At 42.9% G+C, this 15,440-nt stretch overlaps 1 protein-coding gene across 1 annotated transcript; it reads left to right on the top strand.

Moving 5' to 3' along the window:
* The first annotated feature begins 11,903 nt into the window (after window positions 1-11,903).
* Window positions 11,904-14,764, top strand: LOC147440292 (Homeodomain-like superfamily protein). The gene is made up of 2 exons (XM_086530075.1): window positions 11,904-12,569; window positions 13,788-14,764. The coding sequence occupies exons 1-2, from the start codon at window positions 11,937-11,939 to the stop codon at window positions 14,592-14,594; spliced, it is 1,440 nt and encodes a 479-aa protein (XP_086386201.1). The 5' UTR covers window positions 11,904-11,936; the 3' UTR covers window positions 14,595-14,764.
* Window positions 14,765-15,440: the final 676 nt, after the last annotated feature.

Here is a 15,440-nt window from a genome sequence, read left to right as displayed (position 1 = left end):
AATGGAGAGAGACAGATTTATATACACGGGATTATAGAGTAGAGAGAGAGAGAGAGAGAGTACACACGATATACGTGGTTCACCCAATGTGGGCTACGTCCACGGGAAAGCAGCCACTCAATGGCTTTAGTACTTCAAAACAAGAAGTAGTTTACAAAGGGATTATACCCTTAATGGAGCTCCCGCCTTGCTTCACTCTCACCACCTCACGCTCACCTTGTTGCATCAACTTCACACTATGAAATGTGTGTAGAAATGGCCTCCTTTTATAGGCCAAAAGGGCTGCCCTCTCTTATGAGAGACAGCCATGTGTAGCTGCCCTTGTGCGAATAAGTCCAAATCGGACCCTCCAATCCGCCCATGTGTGGCCGCCCTTGAGAAGACAAGTCCGCTTTTGAATTCGGCCACCGGCCACTGACTTCCGACCACCGGCCACCGGCCATTGACTTCCGACCACCGGCCATCGGCCATTGACTACATGCCACCGGCCACCCGACCGGTTTTTTTCCGACCACTTTCCGGCCGCCGTCCGGCCATAATATTCCGGCGAAAAAGAATATTCCGGCCTTTAAAGTTGCCCCTAATTCTTGTCCGTGAAAATTTTGGTTTCCGGTGAGTGATTTTCCTTCATGCACGATGGCTTCTCCTCATAATGGGGGCCTTACAAATGTGGCATTTACCACAGAAAATTACAACGGTAAATCAGGCTCCATACTTAACAATCTCCCACTTGGAGACTGATCTCCAAACCAAACCTGTGACTACTTTTCATTCTGGCTTCTTATCCTTGAATGCCGATTGAAGATGAGTAAAAGCTCAACTTCTCCTTGTTGACCACCTTTGTAAACATGTCTGTAGGATTTTAACTTGTATGCACCTTTCCTAGCTTTAGTTGTCCCTCTTCCAAAAGAGTGCGTATGAAGTGATATCTCACCTCAATGTGCTTTGTCCTTGAATGAAAGGCTGAGTTCTTCGCAAGATGGATAGCGCTTTGGCTATCACTGTACAAGACACAATTGTCTTGTTTGAATCCAAGCTCTTCTAAGAATCTCTGAAGCCACAGAATTTCTTTGCTTGCCTCCGTCATTGCTACATACTCTGCTTCCGTGGTAGAAAGTGAAACCACTTTCTGCAGCTTTGAAGCCCAGCTTACTGCTGTGCCTCCAACTGTGAACACATAGCCAGTAGTGCTCCTTCGAGTATCTTTGTCACCTGCCATATCTGCATCAGCATACCCTTCTAGAAAAATATCAGTTCCTCCAAAATACAAAGCATTTGTTGTTGTCCCTTTTAGATACCTAAGTATCCACTTCAAGGCTTGCCAATGCTCTTTACCTGGGTTGTCCATGAACCTACTCACAACTCCCACTGCATGTGCAATGTCTGGCCTTGTCCAGACCATAGCATACATTAGAGAACCTACCTCTGCAGCATATGGAACTTTAGACATATAGGCTATCTCCTCTTGTGTCTTTGAACACATATCCTTCATTAGTTTAAAATGACCAGCCAAAGGTGTAGAAACTGGTTTTGCATTTTGCATTGCAAACCTTTCTAGTACCTTCTTGATGTAATCTTCTTGAGATAGCTTTATTGTCTTCTTCGTCCTGTCCCTTGATATTTTCATACCAAGTATCCTCTTTGCAGCACCTAAATCTTTCATTGAAAAAGATTTGGACAGCTCCTCTTTTAGGTCTTTGATGTCTTGCATGTTAGCACTTGCAATCAACATGTCATCAACATACAACATTAGGATGATGAATTTTCCATCTCCCAAATTCTCTGTGTAGACGCAGTGATCCGAGTTGCATCTTGTGAATCCATGATCCAACATCCATCGATCAAACTTTAAGTACCATTGTCTTGATGCTTGCTTTAAACCATACAAGCTCTTCTTTAATCTGCAAACCGTTTTCTCCTTACCTTTTACTTCATACCCCTTTGGTTGAAGCATGTAGATTTCCTCCTCTAAGTCACCGTGAGGGAATGCCTTATTTACATCCATTTGCTCGAGATTTAGATCATGAGCAGCCACAAGGCTTAAGACAAGCCTAATTGAGTTCATTTTTACAATAGGAGAAAATATTTCATTGAAGTCAATACCTTTCTTTTGAGAAAAACCTTTTACCACAAGCCTAGACTTGTACCTTTTCTTCCCACCTTCTTCTTCCTTTAGCTTGTACACCCATTTGTTTTGAAGTGCCCGCTTACCTTTAGGCAACTCAACCAACTCCCATGTTTGGTTGCGATGTAGTGAGTCCATCTCCACTTGCATGCTCTTCGTCCATTCTTCTTTGGATTCATGTGGCATAGCTTCTTCATATGATTCTGGCTCTCCAGAATCTGAGATCAAGAGATGGTTGAAGGAAGGAACAAACCTTTCTGGAGGTCTACTTGCTCTTGTAGATCTTCGGGGAATAGGTTGAGGCTCCTCACTTGGTTGACGTTGTTGCACATTGTCACTGTTTGTAGTCCTTGAGTCTTCACCGTCCTCAAGCTCCATGTACTCATCACCTGTTTCTTTTGTTTGTTTTCTTTCCAAGTAATCTTTGTACATATTTTGTTCGTTAAAAATTACATCCCTACTCCTTAAGATTTTACCATCTTCAGGATTCCATAGGCGATACCCAAAGTCTCCTTCTCCATAGCCAATGAAGAAACACTTTTTGGACTTTGCATCTAACTTTGATCTTAGGCTTCTATCTATGTGCATGAAAGCTTCACACCCAAACACTTTGAGAAATGCATAATTCACCGGTTTACCTGTCCATGCCTCTTCTGGAACTCCCCCATCCAATGCCGTTGAGGGTGACCGATTGATTAAGCACACAGACGTACTTACAGCTTCCGCCCAAAGCTCAAGTGGTAGGCCTGTATGTAGCCGCATGCTTTGTGCTCGTTCCATGATTGTCCTGTTCATCCTTTCCGAAATCCCATTTTGTTGAGATGTCCTTGGGGTTGTCCTTTGCCTCCGAATGCCATTGCTAGCACAAAAGCTTTCAAAAGCTTGGCTGCAATATTCGCCTCCATTGTCGGATCTGAGGCATTTAACCTTGGTACCTGTTTCATTCTCCACAAAGGCTTTCCACCTTTGAAATATGGAAAATACATCGGATTTATTCTTCATGACATAAACCCATGTTTTTCTAGTCGCATCGTCTATGAATGTTACATAGTACAATGAGCCACCAAGTGATGGTGTACTTGCAGAACCCCAAACATCAGAATGAACCAACTCAAGTTTTTTATTTTTTCTTTCATTTCCTGATTTTTGAAATTTTACCCTCTTTTGTTTACCATAAACACAATCTTCACAGAACTCTAAGTCCACTTCTTTCAAACCTGGTAGAAGCTTCTTTATTTGAAGGATTTGCATTCCTTTGGCACTCATATGCCCAAGTCGGTAGTGCCACACCGCACTGTCAACTTCTGTAGTTGTTGCACAAGCTGAAGGTTGCGTGCTAACATTACACAAGTAAAGTGTACCAACTTTTTCACCCTTGGCAACCACCAAAGATCCCTTTGAGATCTTCCACCGTTTGTTTCCGAATGCAATGTTGTGACCTTCATCGTCCAATTGTCCTGTAGAGATCAAATTTTTGCGAAGAGAAGGAACATGCCTAACATCTTTAAGCTTCCATTCATTTCCGTTAGCAGTTTTGACAGAAACTGTACCTTTGCCGACAATCTCACAAGCTTCATCATCTCCCAAGTATACATACCCAAAATTACCTTTGGTGTAGTCTTGGAAATGTTGCTTGTGTGGTGTCGCACGGAATGAAGCCCCGGAATCTACTATCCAGGAATTAGACACATTGTCTAATGAGAGAATTAGAGCATATTGCTCTACTTTACCTGCCACATTGGCCTCCGATGTTGGCTTGTTGTCTTGAGACTCTGTCTCCTTCTTCTTCTTCTTGGACCAGCAATCCTTCTTGACGTGTCCCTTCTTGCCGCAGTTCCAACATTCAAGAACTGACTTTGTGCGTGACTTGCTCCTCCTTGAGCGATCACGACCCTTTTGGTTTTTGAACCTCTCCTTAAGCCTTCCTCTTGCTTCCACTGATAGTGCAGCACTTGATGATTCTCCTGTGCTTCTCCTTCGCATTTCCTCGCTTAGGAGAACACCCACAACATCATCAAACTTAAGAGTATTTGTGCCAGAGATAGAATTACTTACAGCCATCACAAGGCTGTCCCAACTATCCGGTAGAGATGATAGTATAAGGAGAGCTCGCACTTCGTCATCGAAATTGATTTTCACTGATCGAAGTTGACTTATGTTTGTGTTAAAGTCATTTAGGTGTTCTGCAACTGAACCATTCTCTGTCATCTTTAGATTGAACAAGCGCTTCATAAGAAATACCTTATTGGATGCCGATGGTTTCTCGTAGAAGTCGTCAAGTGACTTCATCAAGTCCTCCGTGGTCTTCATCTCCGAAACATTGAAGGCCACTGTTGACGCCAAGCTTAACCGGATTGTTCCCAGTGCCTTTCGATCAAGGACAATCCATGCTTCATCTGCCATTGTTGCGGGCTTCTTCGCAAGACCGCCTAGTGGCAAATAGAGGTCCTTCTGGTAGAGATAGTCTTCAATCTGCATCTTCCAATGTTGGTAGTTTTTGCCGTTGAACTTCTCAATCTTGAGCTTCCCTTCCTCCGCCATAACTCCCACTCAATTCAAGGAATCCTTTCCTTGAGATAATTTAGCTACGAGCAAACCTTGCTCTGATACTAGTTGTTAGGAAATAAGACGTAGCTAAATAGATAATTGAGTAGATTACTTAATGGAGAGAGACAGATTTATATACACGAGATTATAGAGTAGAGAGAGAGAGAGAGAGAGTACACACGATATACGTGGTTCACCCAATGTGGGCTACGTCCACGGGAAAGCAGCCACTCAATGGCTTTAGTACTTCAAAACAAGAAGTAGTTTACAAAGGGATTATACCCTTAATGGAGCTCCCGCCTTGCTTCACTCTCACCACCTCATGCTCACCTTGTTGCATCAACTTCACACTATGAAATGTGTGTAGAAATGGCCTCCTTTTATAGGCCAAAAGGGTTGCCCTCTCTTATGAGAGACAGCCATGTGTAGTCGCCCTTGTGCGAATAAGTCCAAATCGGACCCTCCAATCCGCCCATGTGTGGCCGCCCTTGAGAAGACAAGTCCGCTTTTGAATTCGGCCACCGGCCACCGGCCATTGACTTCCGACCACCGGCCACCAGCCATTGACTTCCGACCACCGGCCATCGTCCATTGACTACATGCCACCGGCCAACCGATCGGTTTTTTTTCCGACCACTTTCCGGCCGCCGTCCGGCCATAATATTCCGGCGAAAAAGAATATTCCGACAAAAAAAAGTCTCGGGGGCGGAGGCCCCCGAGGCCTTTAAAGTTGCCCCTGATTCTTGTCCGTGAAAATTTTGGTTTCCGGTGAGTGATTTTCCTTCACGCACGATGGCTTCTCCTCATAATGGGGGCCTTACAAATGTGTCATTTACCACAGAAAATTACAACGGTAAATCAGGCTCCATACTTAACACCTGCTACAGATCTTACTCCACAGGAGTGGTGCAGTGAGAGAGAGGAGTTTTGGGAGCTCATCAGCAGCCTAGCTCTCTGGTTCATCTGGCGGGCCCGCTGTTTTCGCATCTTTGAGGCTCGCCCTATGCCACCAACAGATACTGTTCGTGACTTTTGGCTAGAGCTGATCCTTACTCTCAGAGGACAACTTGAGGGACTACAGGGCAACTCCGACCGCATGTGGGAGCGCCACGAGGCTTTCCTTCGACTCTGGTGCCCTGGGCCTTTCTACACCATTGTCCAGGGGGTGCTCAGATGGTACTACTGTCCACCTGTGTGGCTCTTCCCTCCTCCCATCTCTTGATTTAGCCTCATTGTATATATGTTGTTTTTTCATTGGGAGAGTCTCCCCATCATGCTTGTTGTAGCCCTCTCCTGCAGAGGTGGATGTAACCCTGTGGGCATTTTTCATTAACTAATAGAAGGATCTTTTTCTTGGAAAAAAAAATTAAGCTCTCTAGAAGACTATTGGACAGTCTCCCAGGGGGACCAATGAGCATTCAACAACCCAATGGCTTCCTTGATTCCTATTGGCCAGGAGGCAAAGGGGTCCAATGAGAGTTTAGTTGAATTAAATAATTACCTAAAGCTCTCACAAAAGGGGAAAGGGGGACACATGTCAGAAGGCTATCACTTATGCTACTTAATTACCATTGGCTAAGCCTGGGGAGGTCCAATAGGATGCTAGCAAGAGCAAATAGCAAGAGGGGTTGACCAAGAGAGAGGGGGGGCTGATTTTTCAAAGGTATTATCACCTACACACTCACACTAGCTCATGTGTGAAGTAAAGAAGACTCTCTCTCCTTCTCAAGCTTTAAAGGAAAGCTTATCACCTACTCCAAACTTGTGAGAAGGGAGGCCTACACCAACAACTCTTGGCTTTGTGATGCAAATCCAACCACGAGCCAAGCTTCAATGCATGCTCATCTCCTCTGCCATGCTAATTACTAAGCTAAGCTATGCTAATATGAGTGATTATGTGAGGATATGTACATCTTTCTCGTAATAATACTCCTTCTTCCTCTCAATCTACACTCATACCCTGCTAGCTCTCACCATCTTCGAAGGTGTGCGAAGCCTTGGGTCTAAGACCGTGAGGGAATTGATGTTGTGTTTGATAAGTGTTTTGCATAGTGCATGAAGTTTCCATCTTCATTGCACTAGCTAGTGTTGAAGGAACACAAGAAATTGTATTGTAAAATGTTTCTCTTGATGGGAGAAACCATAATACAAAGCCTTTTGGAGGGGGGACCGGCTCCATGCAAATCCGGTCCTCAACGGTTGTCAATTGCTTAATTTCTCTCTCTTTTGAAGTATTGTTCATGCTATCTAACTAGGTGTTATGCTTTTTGTTGCTCTCTCCACCCAAGCACTCTTGTTATTCTCATTAGGAAGTTATTCTAATGAAATGCTCACTATGTTCATGCTATTTTCCCCTACACACAAGTTACTAGACCATTAAATGTTACAACTTAAGTTTCCTAAGGCTCAATTGAGGCAAACAACGGGCAAAAATCCTACAGGCCATCAAAAGTATTATGCTAAGATAGCAAAAAGATACTGTGGTCCTTTCCAAATCTTGAAGCCCATCAATGAGATGGCTTATCAACTCAAGTTACCCATCATACAAAATGTTCATGTGAGCCTACTTAAGCCCTAAAAAGGAGAGCCACCAAGTGAACCAATTATTGAAGACCCTCCCAAAATCAAAGACCAAGAAAAGGTGCTACAACCCGAAGCTATCCTTCTGCATGAAGACAAGGTACTCTGACATGGTATGATTATCAAATGGTATCTTATTAAGTTCAAAAATTATCCTTTTGAAGATGCTAGATGGATGCAATTAATACAGCTTAAGGATAGTATGAACCTTGTCAATGCTTACAATGCTACATTACAGTAAGCAAATGTACAAATTTCTTTCAAATGATCAATATTTTTGTCTTATAAGACTAGTACTCTTTTCATTGTGCACAAATTTAAATAGTATGCATGCTTAGACTCATGTTTGTGATGACAACGTCTCTCAAACACCATAAAATTTGTCACTGTACTTAGGAGAATGAAATGGACTAGAGAGTAGACATGCTTGCGGCAGCTATGTCTCCCAAGCACCAAATGGATTAGTAATCCATCTTGGAAGATGTCGTAGGGTAAAAGGGGATCCTCTATCCGCTAAGAAACATTGACTAATGACTAAGGCTTTATCTCTTCTACCTCATAGTCGAGGACAACTATGATTTCAAGAGAGAGGTAATGTCATAACATCTAATATCTAACCAACCCAAGTGCTTTTCTTCAGATTAAACCCCGATTAAACTGATCATTTAATGTGGGAGAATAAACGGGAACAAGGGTTAGAATATAGACATGTGCTTTCAGATCTATCTCAACACGGGGCCAATGGTAAAGGGGTCCAAATGAGAGATGGTCTGTCAAAGAGCAAGACTAGCTAATGGAGCTTAAAGGCCTTAGGGTTAGCTTCATTAAAGACCTCCAAAGGTTAGTGTTAAAAATTCCTTTGACCTTAGGTAAGCTAGGGATGAGCTTGAGGTGGGAACCCATACCAAGCTTGAGGTGCTTGTCGTGCTTGATGACTAAGGGGCCTGAGGTGCTTGTCGTGCTTGATGACTAAGATGCTTGAGGTGCTTGTCGTGCTTGCCAACTAGGGAGCCTAAGGTGCTTGTGGGAACACTACCCAGTCTTGAGGTGCTTGGTCATGCTTGCTGACTAAGGTGCTTGGGGGTAAGGTGTACAAAAGTCAACAACTATCCCTACAAGGAAGGAGCAAGCCCTACAAGTGGGGGGATAAGAGAGAACACACACACCCTCACACAAGGCAAACTCGGTACAAAGAAAGCAAAAGGGATGCTTGTCAAGTTCCTCTTCATGTTGCCCTCATGGTGTGCCTAAAGCTTATTGGTTGGCCTCCCAAGGGGTCCAATGATAAATTAGTTAATTTAATTAATTGTTTTTGCATTTATCAAGTCCTCTCTCTCAAAGGGGAAAGAGGGACACTTGTCCCAAGACTAGCATGCTTGCTTGGTATGCCTCTTGCTTGTGATTGGCTAGGCCTGGAGGGGTCCAATGAGCTTCAAGCATGAGCTACAAGGGGGGGTCGACCAAAGCATGCTAGGGGGTGGCTTGAGGGGTATACTCTCCCTCTCTCTCTCTCTCACACACACACTCACTCATTGTGTATTATGCAAAGTGCAAGAGCTCCCTCTCCTTCTCCAAGCAAGGAGAGAGCTTGAGAGCTTACACCAGCACTCTTGGCTATGGAATGCAAATCCAACCAAGAGCCATGCTTCATTGCTTAAGCTTGCCATCTTCTCCAACTTCATTACTATGCTATTATGTATGCTAGCAAGAAGAGTGATGATAAGTGAGGAACTAGTTCTTTCTCCTATGAAATGTTTCTTCTTCCTCTTCCCTACCCTCATTCCCTACTAGCTCTCTCCACCTTCGAAGGTGTTCGAGGTCTTATGACTGAGGCTTGGGATAGCTAATGCTTTGCACAAAGTTTATGTTATGGTCGTGATGCATGAAGCTTTCCATCTTCATTGCATCACCTAGGTCAGAAGGAATGTACAAAGATTGTATTGTAACAAGTCTCTCTTGATGGGAGAAACTATAATACAAATGCCTATTGGAGGGGGGACCGGCTCCACATAAATCCGGTCCTCAACTGTTGTCATGTTCTCTAAACTCTCTCTCTTGCAAAAGTATTGTTCATGCCAAGTTAACTAAATGCTACCTTTATGTTGCTACCATCAATTAAGTTCACCCGCTATGCTCTCAAAGTAATTTCCCAAAAGTACTTTCTCTAATTTCCGCTACTCTCAAAGTCAATAGGCCATTTCCATTACATCACTTTGGGATTGGCTGTTTGGACTTAAGGGATTATAGGCTGGGATTTCAATATGCTTCAAAATCTTTTTGACTCTACCACAATTAATTTTTATATGTCTTCTGTTGAAGCTTTGCATTGGGATTCGCTAGCTAAACAAGTTTTTTTGTTTGATGCAAGGTCCTTTGCTCATAGACAATCTGCTGGTTTCACTTTCCATTTTTGTCACACGATGCATCTTGGTCAAGGCTGGATAGAATTTATTTTGTGGGGAATCACTGGCTGCCTAATACAGAGCATATGGAGGTGGATGTGTCCACTACCCTCTCTGACCACTTTCTTGTCATTTTGAAATTGTCTCAAGTTCTTCCTATAGATCTGCATTTGTTTGGGTACTCTTGACCACTAATGGTTAATAATTCTCTTTTGACTCATCGTGTCTTAAGAAATCTTGTTGTTGATTTGATTCCAGCAGCTATGCAGGCTCATACTAATCGCCTTCGTACTTGGTTACATACTGTGTCTGGTATGCAATATTGGATCATGACTATTCGTAAGCAAATTGCTAATCATGCTTCTAAAAAGTTGCAGCAGACACACATGATGGCATTGAGTTTGTTGCATAAAGCAGGTTTCGCTCTCCTGTGCCAGAAAGACTTAGAGGATCTGAAACAAGCAAGAAATGTAATAGATGAGGCAGAATTGCAGCATGTGAAAAAACAACGCTTTCTATGCAGACAATGGGTGTTGAAAGAGTGTAATGACTCATCTAAAGGGTTTTTCAAAAAGTTGAAACATAAGAAACAAAGACAACAAATCACTGCTCTTCATATTGGTCATGGACCTCTTATTACCACTTCAAGGATATCATGCAGACAACCACTCAATATTACAATGATGTGTTGAATGTACAAGCTGTAGTGTCTAATGTCTTTTGAGTGTAGTGTCTCCATGCATTGAAGAGGCCAGCAATAATCTATTATGCACTAAAAAATTTGCCTAATGATAAAAGCCCTGGGCTTTGTGGTTTGACAAAGGAATTTCTACTCTCTTTATGGGATGAGCTCAAATGTATTGTTCTGCCACTCTTGGATGTATTATGGGTCTCCCAGTGCATGATCCTACACTTAAACAGGGTATCACGACACTTCTTCCTAAAACCAGTTTTCCTAAGACCCTAATTGATTGGAGGCCCATAACCATGATGGGGTGCTATAAGCTGCTCGTAAAACTATTTCTTTGAGGATTGCCCCCGTGTTGAGGAAGATTATTCACCCTGGCCAAACTGGATTTCTTGGGGGGATATCAATTTTTAATAATATTCTTATTGTGCAGCTAGGCATTGAACATGCATTGAGTTCAAAACAAGACATGGTCATGTTGCAGGCTGATGTTGCTAAGGCTTTTGATACAGCACAATGGAACTTTGTTCAGGCAACTTTGCAAAAAATGGGATTTGGTGTCAGAATATGCAATTTCATTAATGTGCTGGGTTGCAATGCATACTCTAGATTGATCATTAATGGTAGGGAAGATCTAGGTATACTGGTAATTCTTTAGGTGGTGAAAATATGTTCTGGACTTTTGTTTTTAAGATCCCCCCTGGTAGACTGATGGGTAAACTAGCTCTTTCTCTGTATAGAAAGGGCTTAGCTGAAATAAAACAGATGATGGACTCTACTAGCTAGTTGCTTCCTTTTTCCACAACCAGAAGATTGTATAGAATGGGGTATGAATGCAGACAGCAGTGGCATCAGCTTGTCCATGTTCACAGTTTACCGGTGTATGTTGCACTCAACCTGGAGGATAGACACAGGGATTGGACACTATCCGTCTCTTCAGCCAATTGGTGGACTTCAAAGATTGCTGCTTTTTACTCTCAGCTGTTGCATGATTCTTTGATGTTGCATTCATATGTAATAAACAATGGTCTTTGCAGAGAAATGCTTCTTGGTGGTTACATGTATTGTCTGACATTTGGCTTGTTCCCAATCAATTTAAGTTTAAAGTTTTTATATGGAGAGTATGTACAGGGGCGCTTCCCACAACTACGAATCTGCTTAAGAAGGGGTTTACTACTGGCTTGTGTGCAAGCTGTTCTAGACCCGAAACGATTAGACATGTATTTTGGAACTGCAAAATTATGAGAGAGTGGTGAAGATGGGCTACTGTTATGTGGTCAGATGCTTGGTGATCACCATTTCTAAATTCAACATCACTTTTTTCAAGGTCAATACCCAGGAGCATGCTGCCCTTGGCTTTGTGCTACAATCCTTTCAGGTCTGGTTTCATTGGTTTATTCGGTCATTGCGGAACCAGGTTACCATGGATGGTACTCGATCTGTAAATCACTTAGTCTCCTTGTTTGGCATACGGGATAGGCTGTTGGAAGATGCACTAGAAATTCTAGATAGGGACAAAGTTCTTAAGTGACTCTTATAGAAGACATAGAGGCGGGCCGCACGAGCTAGTGTATTTACAACAGTTACCGTTTTTATGTTGTGCAGATTTCAAACTGGTTCAACGCGTCTCGCGATGGTGAAGACTCGCTCCGGCTCTGCTTCTTGCTCCTCTCCCCGCAGACCAAGACGGTCCTCTGCTGCTCTTGTTCCTCGCAAACACAAGAGAAGGAGACGCGCTCTAGCGATGGCGGACAAGAAGAAAAAGCTGCGTCGCCAAACGGCTCTTCAAAAGCAGGTCTCCATTCTTAGTGACGAAAGAGGTAATGGAGGCTTGAAACCGGATCCTCAGAAACATTGCCCTCCGCAGAGCTGTAAACCCACGCCTAAGACTGCTCGTAAGACCGTGGCAAAGAGAGGCATCAAGAGCGAGTCTCCTGCTGCATATTGTGGTCGCAAGACTTCATCTAAGCAAGCAGTTGCGCCCATCAATGAGGAATTCTCTGGTAGGAATTTAAAATCCTCTGGAAGAAACCGCTCAAGGCAGCCCAGAGACACAAAGGTGAGGATCTTTGAATCAGCAGAAGCTTGCACCACAGAACGCACTTGTGCTCAACTCACAGAGGCAAAACATGGCAGCGGATGGACATCAGAGCAGGATGCAGCTCTCCAGAGTGCCTATTTTCTGGTTCGACCCTCATCGAACTTCTGGTTTGAAGTTTCAAAGAAGGTGCGCAGCTCAAACCTTCGAGTTATGAAGTGCTCCTGCATGTGGCAATGTTTCTGTGTTTTGAGATTTGCATGCTTTGGATCGTTGATGAAGTGGCAACAATTTTCCTGTGATGGTGAGAAGTTGAGATTGATGGTCTTGATACTCTACACTTGCTGTCATTTGCTCAAAACAAAGTTCCCTGGTTAATTTTGCATTCGTCTGTCCATTGAAAGGGCCATAACTATGAGTTGGGTTGGGTTGATGTTTGACGCAGCATTGCCTTTCATTTTTCGGTATTGAGCTGAAGGCCACAATACAAGCCTCAATACCATATCGCATGAAAAAAGTGATGCAGACTGCATGTTTATGGAGAGCTACACCAGCAATTAAGCAGCTAAACAGCTTCTTGTATGGCATGAGCAAAGTTAAATAGCAGTATGATACATTATTAACCTCAAGTTCCTTGTGTCTTTCAGCTTGATGACTTCTGTATCACTAACCCCTCTGAATCTGAGCCAAGGTAACTAGCAGTGTGGTTCATTATGAACCCCAAGTTCCTTGTGTTTTATAAGCCTCGGGTGTTTCGCTTCATCACTTCATCAGCTACTGGAAAAAGTAGGCCTGTACAGCAATTTAATGGATCAGAAGGGAGGCTACTAGGTGCCAAACAAAGCTTAGAAAGTCTTGTTTAGCTTCTGACAGAGCATACATACCCTTGAATTTCTCAAGGAAAGGACTGTACATTTAGATTGCAAAGTTACTATAGATCCCTTCTTGAAAAGTTACTATAGATGTTTTGTTCTTTTCACTGTTTTGGGTGTATGCATCTATCTCATGATTTCATTTTTCTTCGACAAAGATGTTTTCTCTAGGAGGGTCAGAGTGGGAGAGAGCCCTGTAACTGTGTTGTACTTTGCACATAACTAGGATTTGAATGTTTGTATTTTGAAGACCGTGTTTGGAGGCCGTTGCTAGATGCCGTTTCTAGATGTATATGTTAAGAATCTTGTGGGTCATGCTCCTCTTCTATTTTTAACCTTGTGGTATCTTGTGGCAACTAATCCTGAAACTCGCTATTCATGAAAAATGAACATTTTACTCTTAAAAAAGGAGAAAACCTCTGAGGTTCATAGCAGCAAATGGGGTGCATTGCTGTATTAACTGTTTGTCTGGTTATTGAGAAGCAACTACATGGTGCATTGCTCGTAATTCATTTCCAGGATTTGCTTCGTACAGGTTTCTGGAAAGACGGCGAAGGATTGTTTTGATAGATTCTACTCTGCCCACCCAACACCCCCCAGCACACCACCGCGGTCAAAAAAGATTCTTATAGAGTCTCCAGTGAGGACCATCTCATTTGCATCTTCCATGCCTTCTTTGAACTGCAAGGGTCGTTTTGGCAGAGGCAAACAGGGGCTTTTGAAGGCCCGTCAGACTGTGAGGCACATTCTTCGCCACCAAAAAGTTGCAGATGAATCTTATGAGGCGGACGTCTTCTCTGCAGTGGAACAGTTGAATCCTAGAAACTCTTTATTACAGAATTGCATAAGCAGGACCATTTCACCATTGCCTGCTTTGGAAAGGAACGATTCTGAAAGCCCCATCGCAACCCCTGCGTCTTGTTCTGGCTATGCAAAAAGTGGTGATGAGGTCTGGTGGTCTGTCGCCTCAAAGCTGAGAAGCAGTTCCAATCAAGTTCAGAAGAAGGACGATTCAAGGTCATCAATGAAAAATCCTCTTTTAAGTCCTGAAGTGTTGAAGGCAGAGCATAATCCCAGTAGATTGGATCGGTTTCTCAACGTTCTACACATGCGGCGAGTACATAAAAGAAAGTCTTCTTCTCTGAAAGGGATGCCTCAAAGTGAAGTTTGCTTGAATTCAGACAGCAGGCCTACACTGTGTGTGGCAGCTGCGAGGGAGGCAATACTTATGGATGCAAAAGAGGTACTTAAAACGTCATTGAAACAAAAAGCAGGTATTGCAGAGGAGGCAAGCTTCTTATCTGATCAAACTGAGGATGAGTCTTCTCTGTTATCGGAGTGATGAGATTCTTATCCACAATTTGAAAGTTCTGGGTGTCTATAAGAGGTGAAGATCAGAATTCTAGAGGAGGCTGCTTCAAACACTCAATCAATCTAGTTGTAGTGGTGAGTGATATTACCTGGATAATCTACTGTTGATACACATTTTAATAGAGGTTGTGCTTTTCACTACATTTGTTGCAGTGAGATTTGAGCTTTTGCAGTGGATCTTATGTAGCCATCCATAGTCACAGGGAATGGCCATTTTCAGATCAGCATTCCCTGTCCCGTTACAGTCCACATTCCCTTGTGCTAATTGTGAAAATACCCCGGCTCGATTTCCCATTCCATGTGACTGTGAGTGTAGCGGATTTGTTTCTTGTGTAGATGCATAAAATAGGGAAGCATCTGACTTGCATCTTTCCATGCTTTGCTTGTTCAATTTTACTGGCAAGGATCATTTGCAACTGAATTCAAAGTGCAAATTTGTTTGCATCTACAAGCAACAATTCCCAAGCCCCGATGAGAGGGTTGTTATCAGCATCAGGATGGAACATCAATTATTTAACACCGCTTCCTATTTGGATCTTTTTAAGATAATTTTTAATGCCTGATGTACCAAGCCCTGTGACACATTAATGGGCATGCTTGCCAATGCTTTCGAGCACATGTTTCCATACACCATTTTGTTTGCTCAAGAATTCTCTTGAGGCTTAAAATTGAGAAATTGTTGTGTAGGAACATTTTGATTACTTGTGTGGATTGGTAGCCCAAGGATTCCTTTACAAGTCTTTTTGAGGTTGTTAGTGTGGATTATGGAAGAAAAGTTTTACCAACTGTTTATACTTTGAGTTAGCAGCTTGAAGCA

This window comes from Adiantum capillus-veneris, chromosome 15 (assembly GCF_014529385.1).
Source record: "Adiantum capillus-veneris isolate H3 chromosome 15, ASM1452938v2, whole genome shotgun sequence".
Lineage (NCBI taxonomy): Eukaryota > Viridiplantae > Streptophyta > Polypodiopsida > Polypodiales > Pteridaceae > Adiantum > Adiantum capillus-veneris.
The sequence above is the reverse complement of the archived record's forward strand: the minus strand, read 5'-3'. Positions and strand labels throughout refer to the sequence as shown.

Bases quoted from the DNA above. Each gene is read 5' to 3' on its own strand.
- LOC147440292 (XM_086530075.1), top strand. From the start codon at position 11,937: ATGTTGTGCAGATTTCAAACTGGTTCAACGCGTCTCGCGATGGTGAAG. The intron at 12,570-13,787 runs GTGCGCAGCTCA...TGCTTCGTACAG, and splicing joins GGTTTGAAGTTTCAAAGAAG to GTTTCTGGAAAGACGGCGAA.